The sequence below is a fragment of the Symphodus melops genome (assembly GCF_947650265.1).
Source record: "Symphodus melops genome assembly, chromosome: 19".
NCBI classification, from domain to species: Eukaryota; Metazoa; Chordata; class Actinopteri; order Labriformes; family Labridae; genus Symphodus; species Symphodus melops.
Window position 1 is genome coordinate 9,699,696 of NC_136709.1, and position 12,879 is coordinate 9,712,574.

Here is a 12,879-nt window from a genome sequence, read left to right on the forward strand (position 1 = left end):
ATAAAACCTACCCATTGCTTTCCATACAAATCGGCATTTAGAACGGAGGACGGTGCTGAAAAGGATGGCAAAAGTCGCTACTTGACCTACAGTAAAATTAGAAGTAAAAGTGAGAAATGGGAATTACAAGATAAACATTTGATCAGTTGATTCCACTCTCGCTTCCGTGTTTTTGTTGACAGAAAGTCTTTAATACGTTTTCAAAATAAAATGCAGGACACTTAGCAGTCATCATGGAAAGGCTGATAAACCTTAATTTTACCTTTTACACACTCACGATTTGTAACTGCAACTACGCAAATATCTTCTGACATATAATGAAAATAATGCTACAGTTCATAGCAGAGTAAAAGTAGATGGTTGAGATGGTGCAGCTTGTGTGAAGAAGGTCGGAGGAGTTCCTCTTTAAGTGACTCTCCTCCCACAGCTCGCCTCCCTCTATCAGCAGCGAGGCTCACATCAACAATGACTGTCTCCGCCGATTACAATGAGAAACACGCCGATTGTTCAATAAATATAATGCAAATGTATACTATTTAGATACTATCTATGCAACAAAGTGGCTTCTAAGACATACAGCAGACACTGGCATCGGTAAGCAAACCCTCTCTCGTCTAGCCTGTTTGGTAGGTTTGTTTGGAAGCTACGCTAGGGAGTCCGAGACATTGCTAGCCTAGGCCTCAATCTTTGTATTTAATCAAGCATGGTCTTGGCGGACAGATCTGAGTCTGTGGCTCATTGTACGGGTCCACGTTGTCTCCCCCCCCCCCCCACATGCCTCGTGTTTGAAAATGAAACGGTTCTGATCTGATCATGGATCCAAAACGAAGAGACGATGATGAAGCTAACTAAGCTAGTATTATGTCAGCTTCCGCAAAGCCTGCACTAAATGAAAAGATGCTATGCAGCTAATAATAAACATGCTAGCTGTCTGTCATGCATATTCATGCAGGGGAATGTTTGCATTGGATTTAGATCTTAAATGTGATCTGAAGGTTGCAAATGCACATTTATTAAGTGTTTGTTACTGAGATGTGTTTTACTGTATATTATTAATCATCTCCTTAGTTGTATATTTCACATTATTTAAAAATAATGAATACCTGTTTGTTTATTGACATCAGTTCATTTGTACAATAAAATAATCTGCACATTTTGTTGGAGTTCCAGATCAACACTTGTCAACCTGCTCTGTTGTTGTAAACAGGGAAAGGAACAAAGGGGAGGGATCATTACACTTGCAGATCATTCAGAGAAACTGAGCCGTGAGTGTCTGCGATGGCAGGTGGAAGGAGAGGGGCAAACCGAACCACATATTGCAGACCTCCACTTAGCAGCGAACCCGGCTCAGTCAGCAATGGCAACCATTCAACCAGCTCCCCAGTCACAGGTGTGCGATCTCGCACAAGGTATGTCTGGATTCTTTCTAACCTGTGCTGAGGACTCTGACATGTGTTGTTTCATGCTACATTTATCCTCAATTATGACATCTTGTTAGACATGGTCAATAAATAATTGTTGCACATCTGCAGGAATGGTTCAGGAACATGCATGTCCAGCCCCCCGCTGGCTACACAGACAGTGGTTCCTCTGAAGCACTGCAAGATTCCTGAGTTGTCTGTGGATCGTAATGTGCTCTTTGAGCTCCACTTGTTCTTCTGCCACCTAATCGCCCTCTTTGTCCATTATGTCAACATCTATAAGACCGTATGGTGGTACCCCCCATCACACCCTCCATCACACACATCACTGGTGAGTGCTGAGCCAACATTTATAGACTGATGATCTTGTTGATTCTTGTTAAGATGTGTGTTTTGGTAACCATACACCACTGCAACTCTGTTGTTTTGACTTTTACACAAACTTGTAGCCTTTTATCCTGTAGCTCTGTGCTTTTTTTTATGTTGCCATATAGCAATAATCCAAAATCAAATCTTCTCATTTTTAGAACTTTCACCTCATTGATTATAACATGCTGGTGTTCACGGTCATCATACTGGCAAGGAGGTTAATAGCAGCCATTGTTAAAGAGGTAAGAATTCTATTGAAGGCTACAAAATGTAGGAATTAAATTCTTAAACACAACAAAAGCACAAGGCATATTTTCTTTATTTCATGCAAGGGCTAAAAACAAGAATTAAACTGATTAGACACTCTTTGTTTATAAAACTTTTATACACTTGTGCTCAGAACAAAAAAATATATATATTTTTACCGCTTTCTGTAGGATAAATGCAGTCAGAAATTGAATTGATGTCTCTCTTCTCTTTTGCCCAGGCTTCACAGAGTGGGAAACTGTCCTTCCCTCATTCTATATTTTTAGTGATGGCTCGGTTTGCTGTACTAACGCTGACGGGCTGGAGCCTGTGTCGCTCCCTCATATACCTCTTCAGGACATATTCTGTCCTCAGTCTGCTCTTCCTTTGCTACCCGTGAGTATCTACAAGCAGGAACACACTATTTCACCTGAAAGCTGTAGTGTAGTATCAGGGTGCACTCGCACTAGACCCAGTTGTCTCGCACTGTGCTTATTTTGAGTCATTTTAGTCAGATACAGCCAGAGCATTCTGGGATCTGTGTGATTATATATCCTCTATCCTCCATGACCCTTGCCTGCAAGTCCAGAGTCCTCTTAGGAAGTGGATTAGATACTTCTTTAATGTCATCTTTACAACATACAGTACATTTCCCATGTTTGACTGTCTCTTTTTAATTTTGTTTCATATATGTGTTATCTTTGGAAAACGTGTTGTGTGTTTTGTGTGTGTAGTCTAAAGAATAATTTGAATGATAACTGTAGCCATGCTAATGTTGTTGCTTGATGAGTTTGTATCTTTTTTAGCATTGAAGTGAGGAGTTTTACTGCAAACACTGGTTTTGAGATATTGTTTTATAAAAAAAATGGACAACCTACTTAAAGTGAAAAAATGTCTTAAAAACAGTGAGCATGTATATGCTGACCTCTTGAGGCAGTGTTGGCGGATCTAGTTATGATAGTTATTTGTATCTCCTGTTTTCCACAGTTTTGGTATGTATATTCCATTCTTCCGGCTGAGCTGTGACTTCAGGCGGGTAGGTCCTCTCTCCCCCATAGCCAGCATCGGCTCCAAGGAGGTGGGCAGCATAGGCCGTGGCCGGGACTACTTAACCGTGCTGAAGGAGACGTGGAAGCAGCACACGAGCCAACTGTACGGTGTCCAGGCCATGCCAACTCACGCCTGCTGCCTCTCCCCGGATCTCATCCGCAAGGAGGTTGAATACCTCAAGATGGATTTTAATTGGAGGATGAAGGAGGTGCTAGTCAGCTCCATGCTCAGTGCTTACTATGTGGCCTTTGTGCCCGTGTGGTTTGTCAAGGTAGGAAACTGTTGTATGTTCTGAGTGAACATTTACATTCATACTTTTCAATGCCTCTCACTGTTCTGACATTGTTCCACTTCTTTTCCCTCAGAGTACACAATATGTGGACAAGCGTTGGTCTTGTGAGCTTTTCATCCTGGTGTCAGTCAGTACGTCAGTCATCCTCATGAGGCACCTGTTGCCACCTCGATACTGTGACCTGCTTCACAAAGCTGCAGCTCACCTGGGCTGCTGGCAAAAAGTAGACCCCTCGCTCTGCTCCAACGTTCTTCAGCACATGTACGTAGCATACACAGTTAGTTTGTGTCACTTGAATCCAATGTTTTAAATCTCACTCCACTCTTCCTCTTTGCGCAGATGGACTGAAGAGTACATGTGGCCACAAGGAGTACTAGTCAAACATAACAAGAACGTCTACAAGGCCATGGGTCACTACAATGTTGCAGTTCCGTCAGATGTGTCTCATTACCGCTTTTATGTGAGTAATTAAACTGGAACTTTTGAACGAATGTTCCACCCATAAAACATGTTTAGGAGATGCTTTTATCTCAGAGTTAAACTTGTCATATCATATTTTGAAAATATTTTGTATTAAATGCCCGTGATTTTTACATATCTTGCTCAGTCTTATTACCTCGACTGATTGAATAATATCTGCAAACATATTTATAGTTTACTTAAAAATAGAAAAAGGCATTTAAAGTGAAAATGCTCATAACGCTTAAAAAAGAGAAATAAAGTAATAAAAGATGCAACTGGAGTCCAGGCATTTCAGCGTCACTCAAGCAATCAAAACATATTTCTTTTCAGCTGTAAGTTTGCTGCGATTTTGCATCATGAACTGTTTTTCTAGAGTTTTTACATCATGGACAGAAAGAGCCTGCATTTGCATCTAAAAAAATCAGCTACTTGCACCTCCTTTATCCGTTGACTGACTTGATCTTGTTTCTCCCTCATCTAGTTTTTCTTCAACAAGCCTTTACGAATATTGAACATACTCATCATCCTGGAAGGGGCGATGATATTCTACCAGCTCTACTCGCTGATATGCTCTGAAAAGTGGCATCAGACGATATCGCTGGCCCTGATTCTCTTCAGCAACTATTACGCCTTCTTCAAGTTGCTCAGAGACAGAATAGTCCTTGGAAAGGCGTACTCATACTCCAACAGTTCATCGGACCAGAAAGTCAGTTAGGTTGAACTCACCATTGTTCGCTTTCACTTTAGAACAACACAAACATGCGTAAGAGCTTGGTATTTTTTCTACAAACTGCATTTTGTGTCACATTTTTGTTCTGATCTGCCATAATAAAAAAAAGATATTTTTGTATTACTGTAAAGGTTTTAATGTTTTTTTCTTTTTCTAAATAATGATCCTCACTGTAGCCACACAAATAGTTAACAGTGTATTCAAATTCAATTCATTTCAAATTAAAAAAAATGGTGTTCCCAGTGGGCAATTCGAGGGCAAACAGAGCAGTAATGAACAGTAAAGCTATACTCAAAGTTTAACCAAAGTTAAAGTGTAAAGAAAGAATAAAGTATCAATATTATGTACTTAGTATTACAGTGATTTAAAAACCTATTTGGTTATCACTAAATAACATATTCTTAAATACAGATGTTATTACATTTGAAGCACTTATCTGAATGATGCTAGTTTTAAATAATAAATCAGAAACGCGTTAATTGAAATAGTTTTAAAGTGTTTTCTTTGCGAAGAACATGATGGTGTGAGTGTTTCAAATCAAATTTATTTATTAAATGTAACAATTAGACATGTTTGTATGACTTTAGCAGATCGTTTCCACACATTAAGAGACTGTCGGTTTCCAAAAACAACTGAAGTCACCTTGCTGACATCAGTCATGTTATAAGCAGAAATGCTGTTACTGCTTTTAAAAGTCTACTTTCACCTCTCTCAATTGTTTAAATCATTATTACTGGAGACGTGTTTTCCATGGTAAATACTGATAAAAGTGATTATGGTTGTCATGTTACTAGAAGAAAACCCAAAACGAAGACAGTGTTAAATAAAAATGGATAACTTTGGCGCCCCTGTGTGGCATGTTTGTAGGACTAACAGCAGGTCTAGTCATGGTTAACCACTCTGCACTGTTTATAATACAGAATCCAAATAAGATACGGGCAAATAATGATCAGGAGTTGATCTTTGTCCATGAATAAGAGTAGCACACAGCCTCCTGATCCTTGAACCTGTATTACAGGGCGCATAGTAAACAGTGAGTCGTGCGCACAGCGGAGTGAACTGGCCCTTTAAGAAGGATAAAGACGAGTCTGCAGGAGCCGAGCGCATCGATACAGCGCTTTACGTTTCGTCGGTGATTTACACGATTGCTACGGGGGGGAAAAAATCGAACATCAACCTGGTCTCCAAAAGATTCATGTGTGAAGTCAACACTATCGTTTTGTACAGAAGCAGCAGATGTGTGACGCTGTTTACTCTGTTGCTGGTTTTGCTCCCTGGTGCGTAATTGATGCGGTAAGTCTCATTTGTGCCATATGTAGACGATCATTCAGCATATACGAAGTCTTTAAGGCCGAATTCCACAAAACTCGAAACACACTGCCGTCTATCTAATGTATGTGTTCCTACTGTATCAATTTAATCCAAGTTATTACGCATTTAAGCGTATAAAGTTGCTATTGTTTATTACTCTCGTGGCCATCTTTGTGTTCTACTTTGAACGGAGGCTGGTGCAATGTTTTGGAGATAACAGCTTTTATTATTACAGCGATATCAGCCAAGAAAAATGTGTTCAAAGCCCAGTGCCGAGAACATAAAGACATTAATACTGTCGGTCTGGTTTATTACAATGACTGCTACTGTAGCCTGCTAGGTTAGAGATACTAGTATTACTGAATAACTGCTTCATAATAAACCAAATCTGTAGCCTGTGTAAAAATGCAACCCAATAAAAAGTGGTGTTTAAAAGTAGCTTGAAGCTGCTTAAGTTAAGATATGTAATGTAGGAAGATCGCTTTACACTGTAAAGATGTTTCTTTCGGGTCACTCACTGATTGTAAGCAGATATTAGTACTTCACTATCCTATCTTCTGGATAAGTATCAGTCACAGTGAGCTATATTGATTTTCTCCTTCATCCATTTATGGGAGAGTCATGTACATTAGATCTAACATACAAATAGCTCCTCTAAGGACTCCTGTTTGTAAGTAGACTCAAAGCCTACAGCCTGTAGATTTATGGAAAATGTAACAATTTCAATAAGGTTTTTTTTGTGTGGAAAAATGGACCAAAAGTGTCATCTGTCTTTCCAGTGTGCTCGGCATCGAAATTATCTTTAGGCTGATGTTTCAGTCCCACTTTTACACCGTCAATGGGAGTAAAAAATCTTTGATTTCTTCATTCAAAAAATGTAATCTAAATGTAATCCCATCAGTACGCAGCATAGTGTGCTCTTCCTCCCTGTAACTTTCCATTATAATCACCGCTGATTTGTGTTTTTCTGTGAGTGTGCAACATCCTGCGCTGCAGCACTCCTTTTGGCAGTCAGGATTCTTCACAGATCCTATTCATGAAGGGTCCTTTTCCTCGCACTGCAGGTTTTGAACTTCCTACCTTTGTTGTTACAGGACATCCTGAACACTACACAGGGAGTGCCCGCCTCATCTTGTCCCTTGAGAGCTTCACTTAAATGAATAATAATGGAAGACAAACGCAAAAAGCGGAGCCCTAAGGTGTCCCTCCCCCAGCCCCCTCCGCCACCCATCAACCCCCGCAAACTCACCGTCCTGCCTGCGAGCAAAAGTGCCACCTTCTCGCTTGGCTTGCCGCAGCCCCCCTCCCCTAAGAACAGAGGAAAATGCAAGAGATCCATAGGAGCACCTTGGCAGCCCAAAGAGGTGTTCGCCGCCGTTGTTGCTCCACCAAAGATCACAAGGTTTGTGTCTTAACGTAACACGAAAGAAAGTAAAACACCTTGGAGGTTGTTTTCTTTTTGTCCCGTCAACTTTTTTTACATTTTCAGAGAAACAGAGAAATTCTTCAATCAGATCATATTTGATGGTTTATTTGTAATGCTTTTCGACAAAAGTGATATTTTTTATTGAAAGTTCATTTTTCTAATTTTAAGAGTCGTCTTAGATGAGGCGTGTTGCATGTGACCTTAAAACATACAGAATGATAGATGCATTAAATGCTGACTTAAAAGAACCAACATTACAGAATATGTGTAATTGTGTCGTTATCTTTCTGTTCTCCTTCAGGCCCCACAAGGAGAAACCCAGGGCCCCCCAACCAGCAGGACCCAGTAAAGTGGTCCAGTCCTCCCCCCTGCAGCACTCCTTCCTCACTGATGTGTCTGACGTGAGAGAAATGGAGGGAGGCCTGCTCAACCTCCTCAACGACTTCCACTCAGGCAAACTGCAGGCTTTTGGTAAGATAAGCTTGATTAGAAAGGCCACCAGGGGAATATTCTGTGACAGGTGAAGAGTGGAGCCAGTTAGAAAGGGGCTCTGTTAGACCAATCTGGCTGAAATCAAATCGCTGTGCAGCTATTTTTTTTTTACACCTGTTGCCATGGAAATACTTTTGCCTTTGCTGTAGTCTCCCTGCAACTACAATAGATGGTACAGAGTTGAGAGAAGTTATATGTGTTGGGTTTGAATTCCTCTGATTCGTAGGTAAGGTGTGCTCCTTTGAGCAGCTGGAGCATGTGCGGGAGATGCAGGAGAAGCTGGCCCGACTGCACTTCAGCCTGGACAGTCACGTGGAGGAGCTGTCAGAGGATCAGAGGAAGTGTGCATCGGACCACAACCTGGAGCACCTGCTCTGTAACGTAAGCACACAGCACAAAGCTTTACTTTCATTTGATAAGAAGTGAAATTTAACTTTTGCATACCAAATGTCAACCCTTAATTCCAACAAATCATGCGTACATCCTACAACATTTAACACTTTGTAGAAATGTTTTCCCCCACTCAAAAATAAAATTGTAATGAATGAGCCACACTTGGGAGGGGGGGGGGGGGGGGGGGGGGGGGTCTTTGTTTGTGGTCTGTAAATGTCTAACAAAACAGAGAAAAATGTGCTCTCCTTGTGATGTCACCGTGGGATTCTGGTAAAGAAAAAAAATCCCCTCCTGTTTTTTTCCCCAAGCCACATTACTCCACCCTGAGCCGAGAGTAAAACTTTTGCTCAGGTCCACCGTTTATTTGTTAGCATAGGACTAATGTCTACCGGGGAAACTCGGTGTAATGGCAGTTTTGCTTAAAAATCTTTTTGCCACTTCTTGCAGGACTAGAATTGGCCGAAGGATTTTAAAGCAAAATTGCTACTACATAAAGTCAGAAAAACGGTGGCTCCTTCTCCTGCTCATATTAACGATCACTTTATCTTGTACCCACGTGGCAATTGTGCAACAGCAGGATCAAATGAAGCATATAACCACAGACCCACTATGAATTCAAAATGCCTCCAAAACTGACAAATATAAGGGGAAACAAATAAATAAATTGTCAGAATCACAGTACTACACACCTTTCCATTAAAACACACCTCCATTCATTGCTTTCCCGTCATCCACCCACATTCATCTCATTATCCAATGGAAATAATCCACCGTTCCCCGCGTAATTGGAATCCGTCCTCCAGGAAGGGCATTTGTATGAGTGCCAGTCCTCATTGACAGAAGTGTGAGAAAAACAGTGAAGGAGGAGAAGGTGACAACGAGATAATAGAGCGTTTTATGAAGTCCGCGATGAGCCGTAGGTTACCACTTTGTGGCTGGAAGTCCGTCGGCGCAATCGCTGCTTGGATTTGTGTATTTCCATGTATTAAATCAGCTGATTCCGGAGTCTGGAGATGCCGGATCCAGTTGGAGAAAAGACCGACTAACTAACTGACAGTTTACTTCGGTACCGTGAGTACCCGGTGTTTTTGTGTTTTGTTTTGTGTGTTATTATTTGGAGTTTATTTCTTTATTTTGTGTTGAGGCCCGCGGTAAAACCCGGAGCGGATTTATTTGTTGTTGTGTTATGAGTACCTACCACTGGACTGGACTGTGGAGTTGGGAAAACGTGAACTTCCTTCTTTTCCCGAGTGGATTGAACTATGATTAACAGACAGAGACTGAGTTACACGCACGCGCACTTTCATTTCTTTTGTTTTGGCACTGTGATTTATTATTCAATATAAACTGTTGCTTATGAATATTGAATTGTTTGTGTTGGTGGCTGTTGTGTCTAACACTCGGGGAAAACATGTATTTAAACAGACACACACACCAAAACAGAGCGTTCTAAGAGAGCTGTTTTACACAGTGTCTGGTGCTTGATTCATGTTATACTTACATACTTTGGCCAAAACGCAGCACAGATGTTTCATTTAGACAGATTAGAAACGTGTGACAAAACAAAACATTAAATCAAATACCTAGAGACCCCTCAGCAAATACTTATATCCATTAAATATGATGTTGTGCTACTTTTCTAGAGTTTGAGGTGGTTATTTTTTCCAAAAGGTTATGAAATAGCACTTTATTTATTTATTTGTTAACAAAGGCTAGATTCAGCTACAGTTACTCTAATCAGGATGTGTTCAGGTGCAGTGACTCTGCTCATGACATTAAGTTGAACTTCTTCACATGACCTGCCATGACATCATTTCACCTTTTTAACTGTGAACCTTTCAGGTCAGCAGATTTGGTGTGTAATAAACACAGCATACTAAAGAGTGTCTTTAGGTGAATCACGGGACAGTGTTCATCTTGTTCTATGTTCTGCTCATTTCCCATCATCCCATCCCAAGCATGCGCCTGTAGCCCAACAATACTGTCAAAGTGTTTCTGTTAGCATGATGTGTGGCTCCTGGTTATCCTCGCCTGGGGCTGGTATGCGAGCTGTGGCGAAGTTGTGCTGTTATGTGTGAGGGAGGTGAGAAAAAGCCTTCAGCTCATTAACGTTCTGCTGCCAGGAATACTTGCTCCGAGCAGATGGGCTGGGAAGTGGCTTTGCATGGAACTGAAGGCTTGCTTTTGTAAACAGCGTAGCCTGATGAGGGGATGTTGGTTCAAATATTGATCCAACACACAGGCTGAAGCTGTTATGCAATTTGAACACGTTAATGATCAGTCTCTTGTATGCACTTTATATGCTGCCTTTCTTATCCATTTTCCTTTTTGTTTCTATAGCTGGAGGAGCTCAGCACCTCAATGTATCCTTTACAAATAGAATAACTTTTTAATCACACATCACAAAGCATCCAGGCCCAGATGTTGGATTTTATTTGTCTTTTCACTCGAAGGTCCCTCTGCATGAATCCTTAACGTGTTCACGTTCAGACAAAAGCTCCACTTGGCTGAGAACCAGGACCTGCCGAAGACATCTGGGCCATGACAAAGGGGGATGGATGCCCGCCTTCTACTCCTGACGTCTTTTACAAGTCCAGGTCTCCATGGCATTAATCCAGCTGCCTTAGTAACAGAATGGAAAGATCCACAGGAGGAGGGCCTTTTTTTTTTTTTTTTTTTCCACTCCATTTTGGTCAGTGAAGCCAAGGGAACAATGCAGTGACTCAGAAGCAACAGAGCATTAAATGAACACTCAACCAAATCATAAAGGTCCCGTGTGTGGCACAGAGAACAGATCAGATGGTTTACTGAACAGTTCTGTGAGAAGTTCTCAGAACGTGCTTGGCTCCAAATATTCATTCCATCATTTAGTAAGAAGAGATTGAATCCATGTGTTACAAAAAGCACATTTCACGACAGCTTAAGAAATAAGGCTATTTCATTTGATACCCGGTTTCTTTTTTAGTTTCAGAAGTTGTTACTCTCTCTGAGGAACGTTTTCATTTTATACCTGCTCTTTAATACATTCAGAAAACTATGAGTGTCTTTTAAGTAAATCAAACTGTAGCTATACTGAACTTGCAGCACATTAGGCTATTTTGACAACACCGACTGTGGCTAGCCTTGAACTTTAAAGGAGTTTCACTTTTGCTATTACTCAGACAACGCTCATTGTTTTATATATATTTGCATTCAACACGTAAAACTTAGAAGCAGACTGGATTTATGAAAGGCTGCTGGAGGAACCTTTATATGAACTGGATTTTAAAGGGACTATGTTGGGATCTATTGTACAAAGTGTGTGTTTGAATAACTTATAAATTAAATGCTTGATGTTTTGCAAATGTGCAGTAAAGCGACTGTATCTGTTAGCCCGGTGGGTTCAGTTGACTGGAGGTTAGCTTCAAGGCTTCGCTTTAGTATACGAGGGCTCAGCAATGTCCCTGCAAGCACAAGCTAGTCCACCCTGCTACTGAGACGCTGTAAACTCCTACTGTGACATGAAGAACACAAGGAGTCTGTTCAGTTGGACACGAGAAGAATACATTCACTGTGTCCAATCACACCGGGTCGGACAGCACACAACGTTTCCAAATGGCAGCTACTTTCATCGTTTAATCATTTCCACATTTTTTTTTTTGGGTGTAACAATAAATCCCTGACAATCAAATGAAGTGATCAACAGGACATTGAAGCATTCAACTGCTCGCTAAGCCTACTGTACCTGTTTCCTAAGGCCTCTGCCTGTAGCAGCTCTAAAAGCCACACTAAAAAAACGTTCCTTTCTGATTGGTTCCTGCACATAAGAGCTCCATCTGGTGTTTATGTCATAAATGATTAACTGGCTGATTATTTTCTCCATGAATCGGTCTGCTTTAAAAATCAGAATATATTGAAACTGGAAACCAACAGTGGTAAATTCAAACACTTTCACTTTGCATTGGTGTGAAACGTAACATTTGGCTCTGGATGAAAGAATTCTGAATTTTTTAAAAAAAGGGAAAATTCTCAAGAGATCTGACGAAATGATGAACAAACATATTGTTGCAGCTCTGCTGTCTGTTTATTGTAAACCGAAGATATGAGCTATTCTCAGAGTCATAGTGTCAGAAAAGTTGTGAAAGACTGTTTTTCACTTACTGTACCCATAAATAAGTCTCATTTTGAACATTTTAAATGTGTGTATTGCTTTTGATGTAACCGCTTCTTGATCTCATTTCCATCCACGATAATTGTATCAAATGAGACACCAGGAAGTAAGTTTTACAGAAATAAAACACTTTATTAATATATCAATCTGTCTTTGCCTTGTTCACAAACAAGTTTCATATAATTTAACAATCGGTGAGTTCAAAGGCTACTTGAAGACTGGCACTATACTGAGACACAATCAGATCTGGGCTTTTACTGTTTCTCAGACTCGTAGTAAAGCTGGACTTTCTTCCCCTCGTACGCTGTCCCAAACCGGGAGAAAGGATGGAACCCAACCTCCATCTAGGCATCGTGTACATATACTGTATATCTATATATATATATATATATATATATATATACTCATAGCAAAAATATACACAGCTTTCAGTTCTGCCAGCATGTTTTGCTCATGCAAAAAAAGGACTGTACCAGCGCAAAATATCAATTACAGGACTTTAAAGCATTACACGATAGATAAATTATTAACTGTTCC

The 12,879-nt window shown here is 40.5% G+C and overlaps 2 protein-coding genes across 3 annotated transcripts; both read left to right on the forward strand.

Moving 5' to 3' along the window:
* Positions 1 to 405: 405 nt before the first annotated feature.
* Positions 406 to 4,700, forward strand: tmem39b (transmembrane protein 39B). The gene is made up of 9 exons (XM_079369064.1): positions 406 to 594; positions 1,208 to 1,409; positions 1,533 to 1,752; positions 1,949 to 2,032; positions 2,278 to 2,432; positions 3,024 to 3,357; positions 3,452 to 3,639; positions 3,718 to 3,838; positions 4,322 to 4,700. Exons 2-9 carry the CDS (start codon positions 1,279 to 1,281, stop codon positions 4,553 to 4,555), a joined length of 1,467 nt encoding a protein of 488 aa, XP_079225190.1. The 5' UTR covers positions 406 to 594; positions 1,208 to 1,278; the 3' UTR covers positions 4,556 to 4,700.
* A 956-nt stretch (positions 4,701 to 5,656) lies between these two features.
* On the forward strand, positions 5,657 to 12,484 carry ccdc28b (coiled-coil domain containing 28B). Of its 2 annotated transcripts, none has more exons than XM_079369994.1 (6): positions 5,657 to 5,863; positions 6,976 to 7,283; positions 7,609 to 7,778; positions 8,026 to 8,180; positions 10,533 to 10,555; positions 10,683 to 12,484. In XM_079369994.1, exons 2-6 carry the CDS (start codon positions 7,048 to 7,050, stop codon positions 10,735 to 10,737), a joined length of 639 nt encoding a protein of 212 aa, XP_079226120.1. In that variant the 5' UTR covers positions 5,657 to 5,863; positions 6,976 to 7,047; the 3' UTR covers positions 10,738 to 12,484. The 2 variants fall into 2 exon arrangements, with proteins under 2 accessions (XP_079226120.1, XP_079226121.1); XM_079369995.1 differs by having other exon boundaries at positions 5,657 to 5,847.
* The last annotated feature ends 395 nt before the right edge of the window (positions 12,485 to 12,879 follow it).